Source organism: Heteronotia binoei, chromosome 7 (genome assembly GCF_032191835.1).
Source record: "Heteronotia binoei isolate CCM8104 ecotype False Entrance Well chromosome 7, APGP_CSIRO_Hbin_v1, whole genome shotgun sequence".
NCBI classification, from domain to species: Eukaryota; Metazoa; Chordata; class Lepidosauria; order Squamata; family Gekkonidae; genus Heteronotia; species Heteronotia binoei.
In genome coordinates, this window is record NC_083229.1 from 1,393,996 (window position 1) to 1,420,216 (window position 26,221).

At 52.6% G+C, this 26,221-nt stretch overlaps 2 protein-coding genes across 2 annotated transcripts in view; one reads left to right on the top strand and one right to left on the bottom strand.

The window, feature by feature from the left end:
• Positions 1 to 26,221, bottom strand: part of BOP1 (BOP1 ribosomal biogenesis factor) — a 97,481-nt gene that overhangs the window by 14,820 nt on the left and 56,440 nt on the right. The gene's annotated exons all lie outside the window — the stretch shown is intronic.
• Positions 1,956 to 14,756, top strand: SCX (scleraxis bHLH transcription factor). The gene is made up of 2 exons (XM_060242903.1): positions 1,956 to 2,526; positions 14,181 to 14,756. Exons 1-2 carry the CDS (start codon positions 1,963 to 1,965, stop codon positions 14,217 to 14,219), a joined length of 603 nt encoding a protein of 200 aa, XP_060098886.1. The 5' UTR covers positions 1,956 to 1,962; the 3' UTR covers positions 14,220 to 14,756.

Below are 26,221 nucleotides of genomic sequence, written 5' to 3' on the forward strand. Positions count from 1 at the left end.
TCAGAAATGAGGGAGGGGGGAGAGCAAGAAGCAGCTGAGCTTTCCAGGATCCCAGGAGGCTGCACTGTGGAAGACCTCTGACAGCCACTGCCAGCCTGAGTAGATAATACTGCCTTGGATGGACCTGGATTGGGATTGAGTAGAAGGCATTCATCACATTTATGCACAAGCCCCCACCCCTGCTTTATGGGAACTGGGTGAGAAATCAGCACGGGGGGGGGGGGGGGAGCAAAAGACCCCTCACCCTCGGGCATCTGGGACTGCCCAACTGTCCTGTGCCACCCCCTCAATACTCACAAAAGGACAGACCCCAAAGAATGGGTGCGAAGAACGGTCCTGTTTGCAAGAGGAAGAGAATGAATGCCCAACCTGGCTGGAAAGCTACAGAAGCCCTGGATGACTTTTCAGACCAAGAGGTAAGTTTCTAGACCTCATGGTTGTGGAAATGGAGGCACCACAGGCTCAGAAAGCGGGTGGCTGCATGCTCCACTCCATGCCCAGGAAAGGAATCTATTTCTGCCAGAGTGCCAACGGGCTGCCTCTTTCCTACCCCACATCTACAACCTCTTTGCAGATAATCAAAGCCTTCTATTTTCTCCCCAGAACTCCACTTTCCCCGGTTAGAGGCACCACTTGCAAAAAAAGGGAGAGTTTCAGCACAACAGCTGAGTCAGAGGGATGTCTGGATCGCCCCCACTGGGCCAGAGGGCAAGCAGCCCAGCTGGGCCTCGCGCTCTCTGGTCCCAGCCTGCACATCTCCTGCGCTCTGCATCTGAGCAGAAGAGACAAGCCCCTGTGCTCCAGGGATGGCTGGAAGACTAGGGCAGGAAACTTCTCTGCTGTGAAGCTCCACTGGGGAGTGGGGGCAGCCAGCCATCCACTGTCTCCCAGCCTCATCTACCTTGCAGGGCTCACACCTTTTTGCCCTGGGCCACAGGGAGGGAAGGCTACGGGAGTGAGGTGTTGGAGACTCCGGGGGGGGGGGGTGTCAAGGAAAGGCAGCCTGGCCTCCTCTGCTAAGATCAAGGGGGGCAAGCTCAGCCACTGGTCTGAGAAAAATGTGAGCAATGAAGACCCAATGGATGGCTGCCCCCCCAGACACACACACACACAGAGTTGAGCCTTCGGAGGGGACTAGCAAGGACATGGCATAGCGGGGGGGGGGGGGATTTTTTTTAGGTGGGTGAGTTCGATCCTGGCGGAAGCTGGGTTTAGGTAGCTGGCTGGAGGTCGACTCAGCCTTCCATCCTTCCGAGGTCGGTAAAATGAGTCCCCGGCTTGCTGGGAGGGGTGGGGGGGAGTGTAGATGACTGGGGAAGGCAATGGCAAAGCGCCCCGTAAGAGGTCTGCCGTGAACACGTGAAAGCAGCAGCACCCCAGAGTCGGAAAGGACCGGTGCTTGCAGGGGGAGGAGGCTACCTTTCCCACCCCTTGCTCTCGAGTGCCCAGCTCTTCCTTCGGGAGCTAACAAAGCACACTGCGGGAGACACGACCTCCCCTCCGCGCGGCCGCAGCAGGGTCACATCTTGCAGGGCAGCCCCCCCCCCCTCCTCGCTGTGCCCAGCAGCAGCAGCAGCAGGAGGATCCATTTGGCCTGCTTGATGGGGCAGAAGGCGCGCGCTCCGTGGCGCTCCTCTCCGGGGATGGCCCTTGCCCAGGCGCGCCGCGCCCGCCCAGCAGAAAGCCCCGCCTGCGGTCTGCGAGCCGAGCCGGGCCGGGCCCGCCGGGGGCCACGCGGCTTCGGCCCCTCCTCCTCCTCCTCTGCCGGGGCGCCCCCAAGCAGGCAGGGCGGGCGGGGAGGCGGGGCTTGCGAGGCTCGAGCCCCGCCATAAAAGGGCCGCTCCGGCGCGCCGCCCGCCAAAGGGAGCCGGGGCCGCGAGGCGCACGTGCTGGCCGGGCCGGGCGGCAGAGGGGCTGGAGGCGGGCGCAGCGCGGAGGCTCCTCCGCCCCCCCCCCCCCGCCATGACCTTCGCCATGCTGCGCTCGCCGCCCAGCCGCTACCTCTACCCGGAGATCAGCATGCTGTCGGAGGACGAGGAGAACGGCAGCGAGAGCTCGGGCTCGGAGGAGAAGCCCTACCGCCTGGAGGGCGGCGGCTACGGGGGGCTGAAGGGCGCGGCGGCGGGCAGGCGCAGCCACAAGGCGGCCCGCCTGCACCGGGAGCCCCGCCAGCGCCACACGGCCAACGCGCGCGAGCGGGACCGCACCAACAGCGTCAACACGGCCTTCACCGCGCTGCGGACTCTCATCCCCACCGAGCCGGCCGACCGCAAGCTCTCCAAGATCGAGACCCTCCGCCTGGCCTCCAGCTACATCTCGCACCTGGGCAACGTGCTCCTCGTGGGCGAGGCCTGCGGCGACGGGCAGCCCTGCCACGCCACCCCCCCGCCGCCGCCGCCGCCCGCCGCCTACTTCCACCACCCCACCCCGCCCGGCGGCGCCAGCCCTCCCGCCCGCGACGCCCCGCACCAGCAGCCCCAGCCCAAGCAGATCTGCACTTTCTGCCTCAGCAACCAGAGGAAGATGGTGAGTGGGGGGGGGCGGGTTGGGGGTGCTTAAAGGCCGCGGGTGGGGCGGGGAGCAGAGAGGGCGCAAAGAAGCAAAGATCTCTTGACCCCCACCCCACCCCAGCAACAGGGCAGCTCAACGCCTAGTGCTAACACCTGGACAGGTGACCAGGGGAAACACCGCAAGGTAGACTGCTGCAAGGTATGCTGCCATCCCCACAGATGTCCTGCGGAGTGGGCCGCACTTGTTCAGACACAGGAGGGGATGAACTGAGGCTCAGCCACAGAAGATGAGGAACTCCAAGGGGCCCAGGCTCAGGGGCAGCAGTCGAAGTCAAACAGGACCAGGCAGGAGGAGATGGGAGAGACCCTGCAGGGAGAGCTGCTGCCAGTCTGAGTAGGCAGGACTGACCTGGAGCTCCTGATTCAGTAGGAGGCAGCTTCACGGGGGTTCTGGAGCCCTGAAGCCCCACATGCTGCAGAGCGAGGGCCCAGGGCTGATGTGGGGTTCAATAGCCAAGGCCTTGCCAATGCCAGGCACAGAGAAAGGCCCCTTCCACCAACCCTCCAAAAACCAGGCTTACCAGTCTAGCCCCCCTTCCACTTGAGAAGCCAGATCCACCAGGACCTCTGGCTTGGGAAATGGAATGGCAGCCTTTGCGTTATCCCCCCTCCCCAACATATGCTGAAGCGTTCCAATTCAGAGCCCTGCTCGCGGCCCCTGAAAAGCACAAAGAGAGACAGGCTTCTCAGCCTCACCCGGGGATTGAGAAGATAACATGAGAACAGCAAGAAGATTCTCATCCGCTGATGAAAGCTGCAAAACGGATAAGTTCTAAAGGGGAGGGTGATTTAATCCTATGGAACAACCCCCCCCCCCCAAGCACAAAGCAAAGGGCCAACCAACATGGGACGCTGGGTGTCTGATTCAGCCCCGAGAAGCTGCTGAGTGGGGCAGTGGTCATAGGACAGGCCCCCCTAGAGGTTTAATCCTCCCAGAGAAGGTCAGGGACTAAAATTGTGTCTTTTTTCCTTGTCAAACATTTTTGATCAGGAAAACAGCACTGGGGGGTCCATTCCCCACAGCCCCAATCTTCTTCCACCCCCCCCCCCACTTCCAATAGGGGATGACACATCAGGAGCTCTGTGCACAGCCCCCCCCCCCCAATGCTCGCTATGAAATGCTGCCACTGCAGGACACCAGACTGGGTTTGAAAAAAGTCTCTGCTGCTCCTCCGTTTCGGCTAGAGTGAAGGCTAGGATCCCCTGGGGCAGTCCTTGTTTTGACAAGGAACTCTATGATCTCCAGGCAGGTTATTATAATTCATGCAAACAACCTGAAACAGATGAGGCGATGGGCGCAAAAAGAAAATTCAAACACTCTGAAGAGGAGACAGACTTCCTTTGAGAAACCCACACTCAAAGACTGTTGCTGCTTTACTGTGTCATTAAACTAATGTGGCCACATTTAATTATTTTATAAAAGTTTACCAAAAGCATGCAAAGTGGCATACAATAAAAATTAAGACAACTATGAGAATGGGATAAAAGCTGCCAGATGTAATAAAAACCAACAAAGCGATCCACAGGGCAAAATCAAAACATCCACAAAGCAGTAGAGATCTGCCACTAAAAAAGTTGTGTGTGTGCGTCTTAAGACGGCACACACATCTTTGCAGTCAGTGTAGGCGAGCAGGCATACAGCCCTAGTCATCCACCCCTACGGAACACAGCGCTAAGGCCAGAGACTGTTTGGAAGGGACAGTTGACTCCTGAAAGCTTCTACCCCCAAAATCTTGCAGGTCTCTAAGATCCTACTGGACTCAAATTTAGCTCTTCCTCTATTTTTTTTTTTTTTTTTTTGCACACAGCAAAATTGTGCATTGGGTCGCTCTTCCTTCCTCCAGTTTCCAAAAGCTGTGCAAAGAGGTTGAGAGCCTAAGGAAAGGAGGAAGATAAAGGAGATTGTGAGCCGCTCTGAGACTCTTCGGAGTGGAGGGCGGGATATAAATCCAATATCATCTTCTTCTTCTTAATTCCTCGTGTTGCTCCTTAACCCACCACTAGCGAGTTTCGCAGTATGACCCTAAGTTCTAGGGAACAAATTGTGACCCTCTCTTCTGCCCTTCCCACAAGCTGTGAGGCCAGGCTTCATAAGCCAGATGCTTCCCACCTCCATCACATCCTGATTGCTGGCCAGCTTGCCCTCTTCTCTTCTGACACTTTGCCCCATCTTTGGGCAAGATCGGACAGCTGCCTTTCTCAAGTGAGTGAAGGGCAGGGTGCCATGCTGGCCGGGACCCCTTCTTCCTTCACCTCTGGGGCCCCCAGAGTTCTTGAGAGGGGGTGAATGCCACATCCCAGCAACAGTCTTTGTCACTGACGCTGCTGGCAATACCCTCAAGTGACCTGCGGGATGTTTAAAAAGAGGCCTATTTGGGACACGGGAAGACAGACGTCTCCTTCAGTACCTGCGTGGCACTGGCACAGAACAGACTCGGCCCACAAAGCAAACCATAAAAAAAAGAATCATTTGCAGTGTGACGTCCACCCCGCTTTCTTCCTCAGAGCTGCTGTGTCTGGGCTGAAACTGCTAAAAGAGAAGACTGTTCCTTTGAGATCTCTTTTCACCTAAATTACAGAAGCATGTAAATCTAATTATCTATCCATCTGTCATGCCATAGAGGCAGTGCGTGAAGTCGTTAGTGCTGGACTAGGACGGGGTGGCCAAACTCACTCACTGTAAGAGCCACATATAATAAATGTCAGATATTTTAGAGCAGGCAGGCAGGCAGGCAGGCAAAGAGATGGGAGGGAGAGGTGGAAAGAAAGCAACTTTAACTTTAAATGCATTCCCCAAGCTGCTGTTTGGCTTGGCTAGGAGAAGTAATTTAAAGAGAAAAATGCCTTCTCCAAGCCAGCAGATAGGGTGGTGGGGGTTTCAAGAGCCACACAATATGTGTGGAAGAGCCACATGGGGCTCCCAAGCCACAGTTTGGCCGCCCCTGACAAGGACCTGAGTGAACCAGGTTCCAATCCCCATTCAGCCATGAAAGTTGGTCGTGGGTCACCTTGGGCCAGTCACTCTTTCACAGACCACGCGGGCACCCAAAACAGCTGACATTTTATGTATTCACCTACATTACAGTCTGCCTTTTTCATTTGGACTCAAGGTGGATCACACAAAGTGAGTCAATACCGTCAACAAGACGGGCACTACAAATGAGGGTTGTGAAACCAGGCAGAAGAACTAATCACAGAACCAAAGCAAAACATAAGTCTTTATGACGCATTAAATGAACAAATAAATCACACAGTACGATTCGCAAAGCTACACGCAGTTGTATAGATCACACAGTCCCTGATTATTTATCCAAGTAAATTGGTGAAACATTAAGTAGAGTATAATTCTATTGTAGAAACGCCCTCTTGAACAATTCAGTTTTGCATTGTTTGCAGAAAGCCAGGAGAGTGGGACTGTCCTGACCTCTTCAGGTAGGCTGTTTTGATAAAGTGGGGGCCACAATGGATTTTGCCCGTTTGTTGGTTGGCAACTGCAGAAGACCCCGGTCCAATGAGCGAAGCTGTGTAGGGGGGTAGGCGGTCTTGCACTTGCCCAAATAATAATAAATACATCCTTCTCCTCTCCTCCATTGTATCTTCACAACAACCCTGTACGGTAGTTCAGGCTGAGAGAGTGTGACTGGCACAAGGTCACCAGCTCCCCTGGCAGAGCAAGGATTCAAACCTAGCTCTTCCAACACTCTTCTAACCACTACACCACTGCAGTTCGCCATTATATCTTGCTGGGCTGTTGTGAAAATAAAATGGAGAAGGCAAAAACAATGCTATCATGCTGCTTTGGGTGCATAAGAACATAAGAGAAGCCATGTTAGATCAGGCCAATGGCCCATCCAGTCCAACATTCTGTGTCACACAGCGGCCAAATATATATATATATATATATATATATATACACACACACACACACACACACACACACACACACACTGTGGCTAATAGCCACTGATGGACCTCTGCTCCATATTTTTATCTAACCCCTTCTTGAAGGTGGCTATGCTTGTGGACGCCACCACCTCCTGTGGCAGTGAATTCCACATGTTAATCACCCTTTGGGTGAAGAAGTACTTCCTTTTATCCGTTTTAACCTGTCTGCTCAGCAATTTCATCGAATGCCCACGAGTTCTTGTATTGTGAGAAAGGGAGAAAAGTACTTCTTTCTCTACTTTCTCCATCCCATGCATTATCTTGTAAACTTCTATCATGTCACCCCTCAGTCGACGTTTCTCCAAGCTAAAGAGCCCTAAGCGTTTCAACCTTTCTTCATAGGGAAGGTGTTCCAGCCCTTTAATCATTTTAGTTGCCCTTTTCTGAACTTTCTCCAATGCTATAATATCCTTTTTGAGGTGCGGCGACCAGAACTGCACACAGTACTCCAAATGAGACCGCACCATCGATTTATACAGAGGCATTATGATACTGGCTGATTTGTTTTCAATTCCCTTCCTAATAATTCCCAGCATGGCGTTGGCCTTTTTTATTGCAAACGCACACTGTCTTGACATTTTCAGTGAATTATCTACCATGACCCCAAGATCTCTCTCTTGGTCTGTCTCTGCCAGTTCACACCCCATCAACTTGTATTTGTAGCTGGGATTCTTGGCCCCAATGTGCATTACTTTGCACTTGGCCACATTGAACCGCATCTGCCACGTTGACGCCCACTCACCCAGCCTCAACAGATCCCTTTGGAGTTCCTCACAATCCTCTCTGGTTCTCACCACCCTGAACAATTTAGTGTCATCCGCAAATTTGGCCACTTCACTGCTCACTCCCAACTCTAAATCATTTATGAACAAGTTAAAGAGGATGGGACCCAGTACCGAGCCCTGCGGCACCCCACTGCTTACCGTCCTCCACTGCGAAGACTGCCCATTTATACTCACTCTCTGCTTCCTATTACTCAGCCAGTTTTTGATCCACAAGAGGACCTGTCCTTTTACTCCATGACTCTCAAGCTTTCTAAGTGCAAATCAGGGTAGAACTATCTAAATAAATAGATCTAATTCTGCCATCTTCTGGGCATGGGGCAGGTGTCACTGGGGTTGTGTGGGGAGAGGGGTTTGTGAATTTCCTGCATTGTGCAGATGGTTGGACTAGATGACCCTTCCAATGCTACAATTCTAGTTGGTGATCTCCTGGTGTCCACATTGTCAGCCTTTTCCAACAAGGCTAAAAGCCACTTGCACAGAATATTGTGCTCCCCCACCCGCAGCAAACAGTACAGCAAAAGCCAGAAACCTCCTAAGATTTGTGGGGGTGAGTGAGGGCACATCTTTGCAGCAACAACATTCTTGAAGTCCTGTGGGGCAAAAAGGGCAGTCCAAGTGCTGTGAAGCTCACTGCAAGAGATTCCCTAAATGCATAGGCAAGGCACAGACCAATACAAAAGAAAGAGTAGGCTGCTTGAAAGGGTGGGGTGGGGGGAGTCTAGGCATATGGGAAGGGAGCGGCCTCCAAAGCTGGGCAAGTAACACAGGAGGCAAGAGAAGGAAGCAGGGGTGAAAAGGGAAACAACACCATCCTATTCTCTGGGTAGGGGCCTCTGGATATGGTGGGGGGCAAAGGAATACCAGAAGGTCAGAGAGGGAAGAAGGGAGAGAAATGCCACCTCACAAGGTCAGGCCAGGAGATTGTCTCTAGGCTTCTGCAGCAACACTTTGTGGCGATCAGATGATACTGTGAACATGAAATTTGTTCCCTCTTAACATTGTTTGCAAAGTGTGGTTACGAGTGACCAAAGGCGGCATCTTTCTCCTCCTCTAAAATGTGCTTCAGGTGGCAGGGAGCCATCTCTCACTCCCACAACTCCCAGACCACTCTGAGATAAGACGGGACTCTGAAAGTGCCTCATCAAACCACCTCGACAAGTGGGGGAAAGGTTTTTTCCAGGAGAGCGACAACTCCCGCCTGTGCTCAAGACCAGCGACAGCACACAAGGCTGTGAGCAGGGGGATTCATGGCTTCGGAATAAAGCACCCAAGCGAGGCTGTTCTTCTTAGCAGCTGTGGGAATTTTCAGTTGCCATGCCAAATGTGTTGTGGATTTTAAGCACATGGAAACTGAGGTGTGGATTCATTGGCAAATGTGCACACAGAACCGTAGGATCTACACAGCGGAGTAGCAAAAAGATCATCCGTGTTAACTACCGCTTTCCCCAGGATCCTTGGAAGGCACAGTGTTGAAAAATAAAAACTTTTGACAGGAAAGCACGAAGGAGGTGGAATGCCTCGCACTGGAATGTTTAGGAGAGGGGGCTTTGATCAACAGGAAGATCTCCATGCGAGCAAACCAGCAGCAGTTCAGCTGAGTGACAAATACAGGACTGCCTTTGCTAAGGAAAGAAATCCAACGCCTTGCAAAGATGGCCAACAAAGCCTCCCTAGGGCTGATGCAGCTCCTACGCCTTTTATTCATGTTGTGAGCCCATGGAAGGGGGTCAGGAGACAAGTGCAAGGATGAGGACGGAAACTGGCCTTCTGAAAGGACTAATCACCAGCCTGAGCCCAAGAACAGGACCGCTGCTCTGTGAAACCCAGGCTCCTGGCTCTCCTCTTTAGCTCCAGGGCTATGGGATGGCTGCTGCCTGTCCCCCACTGAAGTTGCTCCCAGCCCCCAGGCAGCTGGGACAGGGGAGGGCCAGCAGTGTTACAAAGGCAGCAGCTGCCCACGCTCCCACAACACTCCTCCACAGCCAGGCTTTGTAGGTCACCCAGCTCCACAATAAACCAAGGGACTGCGTTTCATTCCATAGGTATGGATTGTGAGGGGAAGCAACATGGATGGTGTGTATCTTTCTGCAGCTGGCTAACCTTTTCCCCCAATATGGCACCTGTTCATATCGGGGGGGGGGAGCACTGTGGACAGGATGTTACACTAAACAAAAATCAGGGTGTCGATTTCAACTGTGCCCAGAGACTGTCGCAGAGGTACGGAATGGTTCTGTACCCATCCCATGCAGATGCACCCCCCCCCCCCCGTATCAACACACGGACTGCACATTCTCTCTCTCCTGAAGCCAAAGAAGGAAGGCAACGCGGCAGAACTGCCCTTTGTGGTCCTTCTCCCATGGCTGGCATCTCTTTACAGTCTCCATGGAGGGCACTGGAATCTGGGCTTTGGGCTGTCCTGTCACCTGATGCCCCCCCCACCCCCGACAACCAGAGGAACAATGAACTTGACTTACAAGGAGAAACTGCTGGGTTTTTCAGAGTATGAAGAAAAACTGGCAGCTCTCGATGCATAGAAGAGGGCTTTCTTTTGCTGCTCTGTCCTGACAGCACTGAGGTCAAAGGGCAATCTGTTGCCCAGCTGGGGATGGACAGGGTGTGGAAGGCAGATGCCAGCCTAACGCAGGAATGCAAGATGGGTAGCCCTGTGTTAGCAGCTGTAGAAAAGAGGCAGAGCCCAGGAGCACCTTAAAGGCTAACAAAATTTGTAGCAGGAGAGGCGCTTGCGTGAGTTGTGGCTGGCTTCCTGCTTCGAGATGCTGTACAAAGGAGGGAAATCGGAGAGGGGGAGGAAAGAGAGGTAAGCAGTTCTAGGGGCTCCCTCCCCCCCCCAGCAGCCTTCAGAGGGAGGAAGAGAGAAGACCTGGCTAGGAGCTGAGGGTGACACAGGGAACATCCGGCGCTGGCAGAGTTCCCAAGGCCTCCCATCAGGGCTCTCCCGGATTCCCTCTCCTTCTCCAAAAGATGCTTTCAAACCAAAAGCCAGCAAAAGTAAACTGCAGCTAACAGAAAGTGCTCCCCGTGCAGAGTGAGAAGAGCTTCCTGGTGGTTTGTGCATGGCAGCTCTCTCCTCTCCACCCCCCTCCGGCTCCTCAGAAGAACAACCATTTCTTTAAGGGAAGGGAAACACTGCTGCTGACACTGCTTTGAAGTCCTGGCTCAGCAGGAGGCTAAGTGGAGTGGAAAACTACAGAGGCAGCTGCACCTCCAGAGGTCTATGGGGGTCAAGCGCAGGGGGTGGGGGTGGCAGCGCACCTCACACACCGCAGCCGAGTGGCTTTCGGGTTCAGGTTAGAAGGGGAAAGCAGATCTCCACACAGACCAAACCCACATGTACATTTCATGCCCTCGGATGCTCTGGCCAAACATGTTCCGCCTTAACAGGGATTATCCAAGCAGGCAGCCGTGGGTCTGAAGCAGTCGAACAAAGCAGGAGTCGAGCTGCACCTTTAAGACCAACCAAGTTTTATTTAGAAGGTCAGCTTTCATGCGCTCTTAAGCCCACTTCATCAGACGAGGAATCCAGCACAGTGAGCAAAGCCAGACAGAGCTGAGCAGAGCCCCACAGAGCTGGTAGGCAGTGGCCCGGAATGCAACAGGGTACAGATTTAAAAACCAACGATGGTGAAGTAAAATTATCTGGTTTAGAATGTAAAAGGGTACGATGACAGAACAGTAAAGTTAACAAATTGAGCAAATCTTTGATCTGAGTAGCATGAGCATGCGAAAGCAACAAAACAGCAGTTAACAGGCATTATCCCAGAATACCTGTTCTTTCCTCCCACCTGTCCAAACCACATGCCACTGGGGGGGGGGGGTGAGGTGAGTTTACTAAGGTCATGCAGGCCGCTGACCAGGCTGGCTCCGTATTGCCTGCTCTGACTGGCGGCAGCTCCCCAGCAGCAGAGGGCTTTGTGGAGACCCCGTGGGCAGCTGTTCTCCAGTCCCTCCCTCAAAGAGAGGAGGGAGTGGCTTCCCAGGTGCTCCTGTGTCTCTCCTGGGTCCCCTCAGGCTGTGGGGCTGAACTGGGCCCTGCCTACCCAAGGGAAATGCTGCTGGCACCACATGGGAACCGGGGGGCACACTAAAGAGAGGTACTAGCAGCCCAGCAAGAATCCCCCACAGAGGTTTGGTGAAGCAAGAGCAGAGGGCTTGTAGAGAGAACTAGTCCTTGCCTCTGAATCACAAGGCGTTTGCCCCAGCGGCGAGGCCTCCCTGGGCCAGATCTGCTCCACAGAAGACAACAGTCATCGTGCCCCACGGGGAATGTGGACCTGAGAAAGAAGATGCAACTTGCGCCACCTCCCCTATGCAAAGCTTGATGCTGCCAGCGGTTCTCCCAAAGGCAGACAGAGCTTCGTTTTACTTTCTTGCGCTTCCAAACTGCTGATCTGAGGCCGCTTGACTTTGCTTTGAGCCCATCCCCAGCAGCGACTGAAGAGTGGGAAATGCCCCAGAGCAGAGCAATCCCAAGCAGCCGGGCTGCTTGACTGAAGCTGGGTCTCTTCTAGGTACCCACACCTGGGAATCCCTAGCCTGACTTGGGGCCCTTTTCCTGCCCCCTCCCCTCCTCTTCCCTCTGCAGAAGATGGGCTTCTCTAAACCCCCCTAATTTACTGTTCCTGCTTAACTTAATGGCAGCGGAAAGGCAAGGTGATAGGGGGAAAAATATGAGGCGGGATTTTCCGAATCCCCATTTCCTCTCCAGACAGCAAGAGAACTCCTGGGGCCTGAACATCTGGGAAATTTAATTTTACCATTTCTGAGCTCACCCCCCCCCCCCCGCACCTCCCCTGTAACAAAGGATGAGGCTGCCGATTACAACACCACTCACAGCAGACGCCTGGAAGCCCAGAGCAAGGGGGCAGCGGGCTGGGAGGCGGGGCAAAGGCACCCACACAACTGCACTCATTTCGGCAGGAGTCCCTGTGCAAAGGCCCAAAACGGTTCCATCACTTGAGGGTGGGGATGTGCTGAAAGGGGGCTGACTGGAGACAGGATTCCTGGCAGAGAAGGGCTGCCTGACAGACCCCCCCCCCCAAGGGGAATGCAAAAGGACCTCGCCAGTGGGCAGCAGTTGGCAGGGAGTGGCCCACAGCTGGTATCTCCAAGGGGAAACACACAGACCCACAAGCAAATTCTGCAAACACTGATGGGTGCCGCCGTGCAAACTGCTTTATTTGCTATCTCTATAGCCTACAAGGATACTTAGGGCAGGGTATAATATTATTACAGAAACTCTCAACAGAAAAGCTACCGAAACAGAAGTAATATAAGACCCCCATTCTGAAGCCCCGATTAAAACAGTCTCAGAAATTAAAAGCAGACATAATAAAAATGCTAATCAACAAACTACGTACTTGTGCATGTGGTTAGGTTCTGCTCCCCTGCATCCTCCGGGAAGATGTTTGGATCTGGCTTCTTGGGGCAAGGGATTCCAAAGCTCAGGAGGCCAGGGCTAAAAAGGGCCCTTCCAGGTCTCCCCCAACCTGACCTCCTTCAAGATCAGCATGCTGAGAAGGCCCAGGCTGGGCAGGTTCCAGGGGTGGGGGCAGGAGGTCCCTTGGACCCCCAGTTCACGGCCACCAAAGCTTGAAAGACCAACACCACCTGGCTGACAGACAGCACCACGGATGTCCACCTGGGGGGGGACATAAAGTTCCCTGGTGAGATCCTGCTAATCGGCTCGTTTCCAGATCATCATCCTAGCTTTTTAATCTGACACGCTCATCCTATTCTCCTTGGTTATGTTTTTTTTTTTTACCCTTCCTTTTCTGGCTGCTTTAGTTTTACAGTGATGTATTTGTTTTAGCATGTAGGTATATTTAGATGAAGAGAGAGACATTTGAGTTCAGTGGCACTTTGGGGACCAACGAAGTTCAAGTCCGGGTATAAGCTTTTGTGCGCGTGGACACCAAGCGTGACACCCAGAATTAAACCTCGTCGATCTTCAAGGTGCCTGACTGGACTCAAACTTTGGCTTTGTGTGTGTGAGAGAGAGAGAGATGGAGACTATACGTTATTTTACCAAACAAACTGCATTCTTCACTAGCTCAAGTTTCTGAATGGGTTTCAAAGCAGCAAAATGCTTGTTTGGCCTATCTAGATCAGGGCAGCCAACGGCAGCTCTCCAGATGTTTTTTGCCTACAACTCCCATCAGCCCCAGCCAGCATGGGAGTTGTAGGCAAAGAACATCTGGAGAGTTACCGTTGGCCGCCCCGATCTAGATTAATCCAGCCAGCCCATTAAGTTCTGGACTGGCTGAAAAGTTCAAGGAAAGGGCTGCTTTATCCGCACAAAATGCAGGGATCCGAAAGCCACCAGCCGTGGGGTAAAGATGAGCAGCCGGAAGGTGGGAGGGGGCTGCCCTTCCAGGGAGGAGCAAGACATTTTGGCCACCTGCAGAGTTCTTAAGCCCCAGCAGTCTTGATGTGTTAAAGCTGCTGCTGTAAACGGCCATTCTGAAAGCCGATTTTGTGGGCTTTTTAAGGGGAGCTTGTAAGTTTCCCACATCTGATTTCTGGCTTTTGCGCTGGAAGCCAGACTCTAGAGTTTCCAGCAAAATGGATGCCACACACAAAGCAGGACGGAGAGGGCCAAAGACGCTGAGTAACTGTGGCTGTGCTGACCATGAGCGGGCTTGTCTTGGAGGCTGGGCTGCCTGGGACAAAAGGGTGCTGAGCCGAAAGATGGGCCCACAAACGGGAGCAACAGGATGCCAGGCAAGAAAGCAGGACTGGTGTGGGTACTAGCAAGCTTCTTGCCAGGCAGAAAGAAACATTCCTTTCCTCGCCAGGCGCTCTTCTGCAGTCTCAGGTGTGTTTGTCTAACTTTTTTCTTCTCCCACTCTGGCCTTTGCAGAGTAAAGACCGAGACAGGAAGACGGCAATTCGGAGTTAGACGGTTATGGATTTAGGAAGGAGGAGGAGCCGGAGGAAAGACGGGAAAGCCACACACGCCAAACAGAGACAGACAGAAACTTCCGGCCTGCCCCCACTTGCCACGTGGGTCTACCCAGGATGAACTCGCAACAGCCTATCCCAGAGGAGAGACTGAATCCCTCTCAGCCCACGCTGGGCTTTCCAACAAGGTCAGCAAAGAAGGGGCTGCAGGCTGGAAAACACTCTGAAGCACAGTGCTCCGCCGTGCCGGGGAGTGCACCAAGTGTTGCAGGCATGGCCCGTGGGAGCCCAGGAGGCCTCTTTCCCGCTCACCGGACTGAAGGACATGGGCACACTACAGGATGGTGCTCACGGACCTGACCCCTGCTGGGAAGAGAGGCCCAGAGACTGGCCCTTAGAGGGACACCCAAATGAAGGATTTTCTCTATGGGGTAATGGACACTCAGTTCTGGAAACCTAGGGTGAAGTTACAACCAATACATGATGGAATTCCATGTCACTGATGCCAGTAATATAAACCCAACTTATTTGCATAGCAACAGGTGTGCTGATGGGATGTTAACTTCCTCCCTTTCAGACTCTGTGCGTCTGGCCCTGCCGTTCTGCAGATTCTGAGTCCGGTCATGCTACTCCTATATGGATGTCATAATTTCTGCACAATCCTCACTCTTGATTTCCATTCGGGGTGGGGGGGGGGGCAGAATCTCAAAGTGCCGCAAGACACAACCAGGGACAAATTAGCCTAACCCTGCTCCGTTGGAGCAGAACTCAGCAGGGCAACCAGAAATGGGGGGGGGGGGGGGGGACAGATGCCTTAGAGCAGAGAGCACTTCCAGAGGGAATCAATCACAGGGAAATCAGGACAAACTGATTATTAGAGATTACTAAGAAAGGGATGGAGAATAAAACGGCTGATGTTGTAATGCTCCTATAAGATCTATGGTACAGCCTCATTTGCATACAGTTCCCATATCTCAAAAAAAAAAAAAAGACATTGCAGAGCTGGAACAAGGGCTGAGGAGGATGCCCAAAAGGATTAGGGGGTTGGAGTACCTTCCCCATGAGGAAAGGTTGAAGAGTCTGTGACTTTTCAGTTTAGAAAAGAGATGACTAGGGGGGGCAGGACATGATAGAGGTTTATAAAATTATGCATGGGGTAGAGAGAGTTGAGAAAGATAAATTTTTCTCCCTCTCCCAAAACACTCAGACTCAAGGGCATCCCAAATGAAATACTTCCTTCTACAGAGAGTGACTGAAATGTGGAACTGTGTGGAATATGGAGGATGTAGTGAGGGGCCACAGGAATAGGCAGCATTAAAAGGGGATGAGAGAGATTCATGGAGGATAAATCTAGCAATGGCTACTAGCCATGGTGACTGAGGGGAATCTTTACATTCAGAGGCACAAAGCCTCTGCATCCTCGAACCAGGAGAGCAACATCACGGAAGGCCTTGGTCTCTCTTGCCGTGTGGTTGGCCTGCCAGAGGAAGTGGCTGGCGGATGCTGGACTAGATGGACCCTCTCTGGTCTGATCCAGCAGGGCTCTTCTGATGACATGCAGACAGCGTAGCAGGACAGGCCCTGCAAGAGCTTCCAGGCAGGCAGGTCCAGGAATGCTCCCTGGGGCAAGAAGGCGCTGGAGATGGCTCCGCAGCAGCCGGACACAGAGAACCACCTGCTGAGGCTATCTGAAATCTCCCCAGTGACAACGCCAAGTTTTGGGCTGGCAGAGAAGGGTTTCTGGCACAAAGCAAAGGACAAAGCACTGGAACCTTGCAGGTTTGTGGAAAGGGGGCAGCCACAAGCGTGAGCTATGTGTTGTAGGTCTGACCCACCCTCCCAGCTGCCTCTCCGTCTGCCAATGACACCAACAGGCAGATGGTCTTGTAACAGATCACGAGAGACAGAAGGCAGCACCAGGATCTTTGGGGCTCTGCTGCTGGGCACTGTCTTTAGAGCTTGGGGGCCCACAAGCCCCCCCCCTTAAGTGTTCAGGGTTCAGAGCAGGCTGGCATCTCCTCCCCTCCCCCTTTAATGGGCTCTCAGCTGCTCTCAATTCCACCCCTTGGAGCCCTCCCAGGCCTCATCAGGACATTTCTGAAGGCTTTCTTTTTCCTTCATGGTTAATCAGCAAAATTCTGTTTCTCTGCATACCTGAGCAGCCCCCAGAGGAGAGACCATGGCTCCCCTGCCTTCACAGCCTCTCCTGCAGCTCCAGTCACTAGAGGAATTCATGCAGGGGAGGGTGTCCTGGCAAGGCCCTTAAGCTGCCGTCACAATTGAAACTGTTTATTGACAGAAACAGAACACAGCAAAGTCAGGCAGGAGAAGGAAATAACAATTTTCTAAAAAACTCAGCCAGAATTCTGACTTTAGTTGGGGATGAAAAATGCTGTCTGACACCCAGGGAACAAAGTTTGACTCCAGTAAGACCAACGAAGCTTAATTCTAGGTATGAGCCATCATGTGCATGCACTCTTTTTTCAAGCTCTGCAAGAAATGGGATGAAGAAATAGCTGCTGCCCCCCCCCCAAAAAAACCCCCCAGCACGCTGCTTACTCTCCCCGCACTAATGAAATGCTCAAGCACGGAAGTGCCCTGAGCCACCAGGGTCAGTCTTATCTCCTAGGATCCAAAGCTGCTCAGCTGGGACAGAAACCCATCAGCCAGGCAGCTTCATCCCCCCCCCCTCGCTCCTGCGAACTACAGCCAGTCCAAACACAACTGCTCCCTCGTACAACAAGGTCACACAATGGAGCACAGGGCGGCCCTTAACCCCTCCCACGCAGCAATCCCCTTGCACTCCCTGCCCCACCCCTCCCCCTTTCCATGTTCACTGACACTGAAACAGGTGAGAATCCACCCACAAAGAAGGGAGTGGAGGTGGTGGCAGAAACCCACCCTCTCCTCCTCGCTGCCTGGAGGGCAGTGCTCTCACCTATAGGCCCCCAGAGGGCAGTGGGGAGGAAGAGGCCAGAGAAGCACCCCGCCTGTCTCCAGACCCCACTGCAATTTCACGCCCCTGGGCTCACCTTGCTGGTAGAGCTGCAGTCTCCAGTTTCCTCCCCAGCAGCCAACAGAGCAGCTTCCAGCCCTGCCCCCCCCCCCCGTCACGGATCTGGGGCAAATTAGGGACTCCAAAGAAGCAGCAGCAACCTGAGCCTGGGCTGTCTCCAGCATGGGCCTCCACCGGAGTCCCCCCCACATGCAAGCTGACCCCAGTGCGAATCGCAGCAGAGACAACAGGCCAGTTGCCAGCAGAATGGCTTTTATGACCCTTGCACACTCATGAGCCAAACAAGCGCCCAGGGAGCCGTTCGCCAGCAGCAGCGGATGCCTCTCTGGCTTGCCTCCAAGGGAAGGGGGGTGGGGAGCAAGCTAAAGATATGCTCCGATTCTACCGGGCACCCTCACCCTGCAGAGACACCTGGAGCTCATGGAAGACTGGGCAGACATGCACGCGTGTGCAAGCTAAGCTCCCCGTGCCAACCCTTCAATGGAACACCACTGGCTGTGGGGCTGGTCAGCCTGCAGAGCCTGCTTCCCAGCTGCTTCCATGCGTACGCCTCCCCCACCGCAGGCCTCCTGCCAGATACCCTTTGGCAACACACACAGCTGGCAAGCTATTAAAAGAACACAGGTGAAAATTATAGGATGGCTATTAAAGCTCCAAAGGTCTCCGAGAAGAAAGGGGAAGCCTTTTTTTTTTTACACACCTTACAGGCGGCTGTTGAAAAGAGCTGCCCCACTGCGCCCCATTTACTGCTAAGGCTGGCCCAGCCCACAGGGGCTCTATTCTCAGCCCCCCACCCACAGACCCTCACCTTCCTCCCTCTCCTGGCTGCAAGCCTCTCCAGCATCTCCCTGGTCACGGCTGGCCCTGAAATCATCCAAGGCTTTATGGAACCCGCGTGAGAGGGAGCTGCTTTTTCCAAGAAGCTGCTCAGATGGCGGGCGGTCAGGACAGTGGGATCAGAGAAAGGCCGACCTGCCGCCCCCGGGCTCTGCATTTTAAAGCCCCAGGTAACTCCTACAACTAGTACGTCTGGGGGTGAGGAGGGGGAGGGATAGAGGAGTCAGTGCTAATCACAGTAGCTGGGACTAGGCTGGACTCCCCGAAAGATCAAGGAAGTCTGCTCCCCATAGCTCTCCAAGGGCTGTGGCTCAGTGGAAGAGCCTCTGCTTGGCACACAGACGGTCCCAGGATCAATCCCTGACATCTCCACTTAAAAGGACCAGGCAGCAGGTGATATAAAAGACATCAGACAGAGATCCTGCAGAGCCGCTATGTAGTCAATACTGACCGTCTGAGTAGACAATACCAGCCAGGATGGACTAAGGGGCTGATTCAATATAAGGCAGCCTTATGCCATCACATGTATATGCAAACAAGGCTGGAATGACTTAAATCAAGGCCCATCAAATTATCTAGCAGGGGAAAAAATCCTACTAAAATCAAGCTCCCCATTTTGTAACTCATATTCCTGAACAAGTGGTTGCAAAAAAGAAAAAGGTTACTGCTTTTCAAACAGGGAAGGGAGAGGAGCACCCCACCAGCTCTGGGTCGTGCACACACCCCTGCCACCTGCACCCCAGAATTATGCTGTCTCAGAGGCATGGAGGGGGGGAATCACAAGAAATCCACTTCCGCCTGGCTTTCACGATGCACCTCAGGACACCAAACAAATCGCCAGGATCCAAAGAACCGTCCCTCCAGTTTAGCCTTTTAATCCCCCCACCGTCCAAACACCAGTCCCTTATTCATGGCAACTCCTTTGGAAACTGAGGGAGTTTATAAACAGGGGTTTTAAATTTTAAACGTATTTTGGTAAGCTATGTAGCGCTGCTGGCTATTCCAACGGGGGAAGTCAGAGGTTTCCAAGGGATAGACAGCTCGAGCCCTTTGCGTGAGCACAGCCTCCCCTTCGGGGGATCTCCAGCCCAAATGCCCAGAACTCTCCCGAGGCAGAGGCCGGGGACTCAGGGCCATCAGAAGTCACAGTCCAGCGGCCCTGCTCGGCAGAATCGCCAACAGCCGTCACTTGACCAAATAGCAACACACACACCATTCTGATGCCTGCCTGCAGCAAGAGATGTCACCCCCACAGCACGGGATGCCCCCAGAAGCAGGCCTGGGGTCAGTTTCAGCAAAGGACACGGAGCTTTCTTTCGCTCAACATTCAAGTTAGTTCAGACTCCATTTCACAAAGAGGCAATGAAGCAGGAACTTAGTTTTAAAAACACACTTTTCCTACTCACCCTGCTGCAGCGATGCACGCCCAAAGCTGAGTGGGATGACTCAGGAGAAGCGGCACAAAGAGCAGAACAAAACCTTGGCCTTGCAGAAAGTGCTCTGCCCACTGCCCAGCTGTTACGACTGCTGCTGCAGACCCCGTTTCAAGAACTGGTGAACTGGGGCGGTGAAACAGCTCGTGTCCAAACCAGGGCCCTCCAGTTCAGACCACCTCAATGACTTGAGGCCAAGCTTTTCAAAAGCTTTAAATCCTTGAATGCGGCTGAGGGGAGGAAGGCCAGGCCTCCTGTTCTAAGGAAAGCAGCAGCAGAAATGGCCTTGGGTCAGCCATAGCTCTGGCAGAGGTTGTCCTTGAAAGGGCAGCTGCTGGGAGAGCCCTCTCAGCCCCACCCACCTCCCAGGGTGTCTGTTGTGGGGGAGGAAGGTAAAGGAGATTGTGAGCCACCCTGAGACTCTTCGGAGTGGAGGGCGGGATATAAATCCAATATCTTCATCTACCTCACAGGGTGTCTGTTGTGGGGGAGGAAGGGAAAGGAGATTGTGAGCCGCTCTGAGACTCTTCGGAGTGGAGGGCGGGATATAAATCCAGTATCTTCATCTACCTCACAGGGTGTCTGTTGTGGGGGAGGAAGGGAAAGGAGATTGTGAGCCGCTCTGAGACTCTTCGGAGTGGAGGGCGGGATATAAATCCAATATCTTCATCTACCTCACAGGGTGTCTGTTGTGGGGGAGGAAGATAAAGGAGATTGTGAGCCGCTCTGAGACTCTTCGGAGTGGAGGGCAGGATATAAATCCAATATCTTCATCTACCTCACAGGGTGTCTGTTGTGGGGGGGGAAGGGAAAGGAGATTGTGAGCCGCTCTGAGACTCTTCGGAGTGGAGGGCGGGATATAAATCCAATATCTTCATCTACCTCACAGGGTGTCTGTTGTGGGGGAGGAAGGTAAAGGAGATTGTGAGCCGCTCTGAGACTCTTTGGAGTGGAGGGCGGGATATAAATCCAATATCTTCATCTACCTCACAGGGTGTCTGTTGTGGGGGAGGAAGGTAAAGGAGATTGTGAGCCACCCTGAGACTCTTCGGAGTGGAGGGCGGGATATAAATCCAATATCTTCATCTACCTCACAGGGTGTCTGTTGTGGGGGAGGAAGATAAAGGAGATTGTGAGCCGCTCTGAGACTCTTCGGAGTGGAGGGCAGGATATAAATCCAATATCTTCATCTACCTCACAGGGTGTCTGTTGTGGGGGGGGAAGGGAAAGGAGATTGTGAGCCGCTCTGAGACTCTTCGGAGTGGAGGGCGGGATATAAATCCAATATCTTCATCTACCTCACAGGGTGTCTGTTGTGGGGGAGGAAGGGAAAGGAGATTGTGAGCCGCTCTGAGACTCTTTGGAGTGGAGGGCGGGATATAAATCCAATATCTTCATTTACCTCACAGGGTGTCTGTTGTGGGGGAGGAAGGGAAAGGAGATTGTGAGCCGCTCTGAGACTCTTCGGAGTGGAGGGCGGGATATAAATCCAATATCTTCATCTACCTCACAGGGTGTCTGTTGTGGGGGAGGAAGGGAAAGGAGATTGTGAGCCGCTCTGAGACTCTTCGGAGTGGAGGGCGGGATATAAATCCAATATCTTCATCTACCTCACAGGGTGTCTGTTGTGGGGGAGGAAGGTAAAGGAGATTGTGAGCCGCTCTGAGACTCTTCGGAGTGGAGGGCGGGATATAAATCCAATATCTTCATCTACCTCACAGGGTGTCTGTTGTGGGGGAGGAAGGGAAAGGAGATTGTGAGCCGCTCTGAGACTCTTCGGAGTGGAGGGCGGGATATAAATCCAATATCTTCATCTACCTCACAGGGTGTCTGTTGTGGGGGAGGAAGGGAAAGGAGATTGTGAGCCGCTCTGAGACTCTTCGGAGTGGAGGGCGGGATATAAATCCAATATCTTCATCTACCTCACAGGGTGTCTGTTGTGGGGGAGGAAGGTAAAGGAGATTGTGAGCCGCTCTGAGACTCTTCGGAGTGGAGGGCGGGATATAAATCCAATATCTTCATCTACCTCACAGGGTGTCTGTTGTGGGGGAGGAAGGGAAAGGAGATTGTGAGCCGCTCTGAGACTCTTCGGAGTGGAGGGCGGGATATAAATCCAATATCTTCATCTACCTCACAGGGTGTCTGTTGTGGGGGAGGAAGGTAAAGGAGATTGTGAGCCGCTCTGAGACTCTTCGGAGTGGAGGGCGGGATATAAATCCAATATCTTCATCTACCTCACAGGGTGTCTGTTGTGGGGGAGGAAGGGAAAGGAGATTGTGAGCCGCTCTGAGACTCTTCGGAGTGGAGGGCGGGATATAAATCCAATATCTTCATCTACCTCACAGGGTGTCTGTTGTGGGGGAGGAAGGGAAAGGAGATTGTGAGCCGCTCTGAGACTCTTCGGAGTGGAGGGCGGGATATAAATCCAATATCTTCATCCACCTCACAGGGTGTCTGTTGTGGGGGAGGAAGGGAAAGGAGATAGTGAGCCGCTCTGAGACTCTTCAGAGTGGAGGGCGGGGTATAAATCCAATATCTTCATCTACCTCACAGGATTTCTGTTGTGGGGGAGGAAGGGAAAGGAGATTGTGAGCCGCTCTGAGACTCTTCGGAGTGGAGGGCGGGATATAAATCCAATATCTTCATCTACCTCACAGGGTGTCTGTTGTGGGGGAGGAAGGTAAAGGAGATTGTGAGCTGCTCTGAGACTCTTCGGAGTGGAGGGCGGGATATAAATCCAATATCTTCTTCTTCTTCCCTCCACTGGGGATTCCTCGCTGGCCTGTGCAACTTCTGCGGGGTGGGGGTGGGGACACGTCCTGCGAGACCTGAGGTGGATCATTTATGATGCCCTCACTTGAATGCCCAGGATAGCCCAATCTCATCAGATCGTGGCTGCTCAGCCAAGGCATTTGGATGAGAGGCCGCCAAGGAAGTCCAAGGTTGCTTTGCAGAGGCAGGCCATGGCAAACCGTCTCTGCGTATCTCTTGCCTTGGAAATCCCATGGGATTTCCCTAAGTCAGCTGTGAATTGACGGCACTGTCCACCACCACATGTCACCGTTTTTGGTGATTCTGGGTCTCCGCAGACACTGGGCAGTCTATGGTCCTCTCAGCTCATTCTCTTGGTGCCCTGATGACAAGAGCATGGAAGGGGCAGCTTTGTGGCCTGCTGTAGAAGTGCCAGGTCCAGCTGCGACTCCAGAGACCAACAAGGTCTTCAGGGAGTAAACTTCCAAGAGTCAAAGCTCCTTTTGTCAGATACAGGTCAAAACCTGACAAAGGGAGATTTGATTCTTGAAAGCTTATGCCCCCCAAACCCTGTTGGTCTTTAAGGTGCTGCTGGATTCAAAGAGCACAAGATGCACAGCGAGTTGGAAGGGACCTCCAGGGTCCTCTTGTCCACGCACCTGCACTAGGTAGGAAATTCACAAATACCTCCCCCCTCCCCAGTGACTTCTGCTCCATGCCCAGAAGATGGCAAAAAACAAACAAACCAGGAGCCTGGAGAAAAATTGCTGACTGATTCCAAAATGTCCATTAGCATTTCCCTGGACGTGTAAGAAGGGGCCACAAGAACTAAGCACTGACGTAACCCTTCCTGCCTTCCTTCTCATGATCTGCCTTGCTGTCAGGATCAGCATTGGTGTCACATGACCATCTAGCCTCTGCTTAAAAACCTCTGCAGGAGGAGAGCCCAAGGAGGGAGCCTGTTCCACTGAGGTACCACTCTGTCAGGAGGTGCTTCCTAATGTTTAAACAGAAACTCTTTTGATTTAATTCCAACCCATTGGTTCTGGTCCTACAGAAAACAATTCCGCACCATCGATGATAATCCTTCAAGTACTGGAAGATGGTGATCCTATCACCTCTCAGCAGCCTCCTCTCCAGGCTAAACATGCCCAGCTCCTTCAACCTCTCCTCATAGGACTTGGTCTCCAGACCCCTCACCATCTTCGTCGCCCTCCTCTGGACCCCTTCCAGCTTGTCTAAATCCTTCTTAAAATGTTGTGCCCAAAACTGAACACAATACTCCAGGTGAGGTCTTCCCAGAGCAGAGCAAAGCAATTCCATCACATCACGTGATCTGGACACTAGACTTCTGTTGATACTGCTCAAAATTGCATTGGCCTTTTTAGCCACCGCATCACACTGCTGACTCATGTTCAGTGTATGGTCCACTAAGACCCCGAGATCCTTTTTGGCACATACTACTGTGATCCAAGTCACCATCCCATAATGATGCATTTGATTTTTCAATGGCTGCCTTTCCTCCCCTTGCAGATTGACTGAAGACAGAGCTTGAGCATCATACAGGAACATCAGCAGACATTTTCATTTGGGTTCATCAATATTAGAGGCCATCATGTCCCGTTTCAGTTTCCCCATGCAGCCAAGAGGAGCAGGGGCTGAGAGCAAGAACTTTCAGATCTGACTCCCTTTCAGGGGAACAGCTGGAAAAAAAAACCCTCGCAAGGCCAGTCCCAGTTGAGAGCAGCTGCTCTTCAGAGCGGCTCTAAATTGTTAAGCCAACGATTTAGAGCCGCTCTCCTTGCCTGCCTCTGCTTTTTGAATAAGATGGGAGTGCCACTGGACTCAGCAGCAGGAGAGTGCACTTTGCACACTCCAGCAAGGGCCCTAGTGCAGGATGGGGGCAGCTGGAAAAAGTGCCCTCCCACACACAGGGGGGAGGAGAAAGGGGACCCCAGCTCTCTTGCTGTGAAAATGGGCACACTGCTAAACTCCTTTTGCCTAGCAGAACTTAGCAGGCATCAAATCCAAGTGACAAGGTGGTGCTATGAAGCAAGGGCAGGTGGAGGGATCCATACAGAGGATTGTTATTGGGGGTCTCTTCACAGGAGACCATTTCCTACACAGGTCATCACAACTGTGTCCCTTCAGCTACATGCATACAGGATGGAAAGACACACCCACTGCCTCACTCAATATTCAAAACTGCTCATGAGGCCCAGTGGGAATGAGCACATTGTCAGCAATACATGCACAGCTCACTCACTCTGTCTCAATCCAAATAGGGAGGCAGCAGAAGTACAGAACCAGTGTCTGGGGGCAAGCAGGGTTCCCTCTAAGCTGTGGAGCCCTGTGAGCAAAAATTCTACTTTGTGAGCTACTAGCATTAAAGTTGTGAGCTCCTGCATCAATTAGTTTGCTCTGGGGCCATTTTTCCTGAGCTAAGACAAAAATGTGTGAGCTGGAGCCTAAAAAACTGCACGCGAGCTCACACTAACTCAGCTTAGAGGGAACACTGGTGGTAAGTAAACAATCAAGTGCGGGTGAAGAAACTGGAACTTAATCCAGACAAGAAGGAAACAAGGCTAATATGGGAATAGGTGCACAGCCTGTTCTGGAGGTGGTTACAGACACCCACCCCATCCTTGGGGAGGCAGGTGGTGAACAGCCAAGGGGGCTTTTTGCTGGCTTCAGCCATCCTTGCAAAAAGCCAATCTGGCCGCAGTTGTGCAGACCATGATAACATCCAGATCTGACTATTACAATAAATTCTATGCAGAGCAGTCTTTTTCGTCACACCAGGCCAAAGAGACTTTTCCTGAATATCTTTAGAATTCTCCTTCCTGAAGACTTCATAGCCTTAATCCCTCCAAGTTTCTGTTCCTTGCTTGGAGAAGGAGAAGAAACTGACCACCCATTATCTCTCCTGCTAGACCTGTCAGTGTTTGAATGAAGGTGAGCTGTGTCTAGAAAGCCCTTGCACAGACACCCTCCCCGTGTCTGCTCTCTGCCTGGGGGGGGGGGGGGGTGGCTTTTAAAATGTACAGTGGAGGCTTTTGCTCAGTGCCAATCTCCCAGGAGAAAACACATTTCTTCACAGCAGGGTCTGAGCTTTTGTGAGTCACTGCTCATCAGAATCTGAAGAAGTAAAGAGTGACTCACAAAAGCTCAGACCCTGCCACCAATTTTGTCAGCCTTTACAGTAGTCCTGGACTCTTGCTCTTTTCGGCTCTCACAGACAGACTGATGTGGCTGCCTTCAGCAGATCACTGTGAGAATTCTGCAAGGCATTCAAAGAAGGGAAACCACCTCTTTGCGAAAACGCACTATCAGGAATTTTAAGCTGAGAAAGAAGTCTGCCATAAGAACACAAGAGAAGCCATGTAGGATCAGGCCAATGGCCCCTCTGTGTCACACAGGGGCCAATAAATGTGTGTGTATACACACAGACACACACACACATATATATACACACAGTGGCTAACAGCCACTGATGGACCTCTGCTCCATATTTTTATCCAATCCCCTCTTGAAGCTGGCTGTGCTTGTAGCCGCCGCCACCTCCTGTGGCAGTGAATTCCACATGTTAATCACCCTTTGGGTGAAGAAGGACTTCCTTTTATCCGTTTTAACCTGACTGCTCAGCAATTTCCAGGATCAAGAGATCCCAAATCTAAAGATATGGATTTTTTTAACTGTAGGTATTTTTATTTTTGGGGGAAATGACAGAGTTTTACATCAAGCAAAAGCAATGAAATGAGCACCAGTCCTATTTTGGGTACTGTTTGAGGGTCAAATGTTTCCAACACAACTGAAGAACTACCATATTTTGGGCAATGGCACCAACGGTGTGAGAAGGAAGCAACTCCACCACAAGCTGGGATATTGGGGGCATCACACAGTGCTATTTCTGAGGGGCCAGATCTCAGAGTGATCTTCTACAAGAGTTTCCCGATGTTTAGA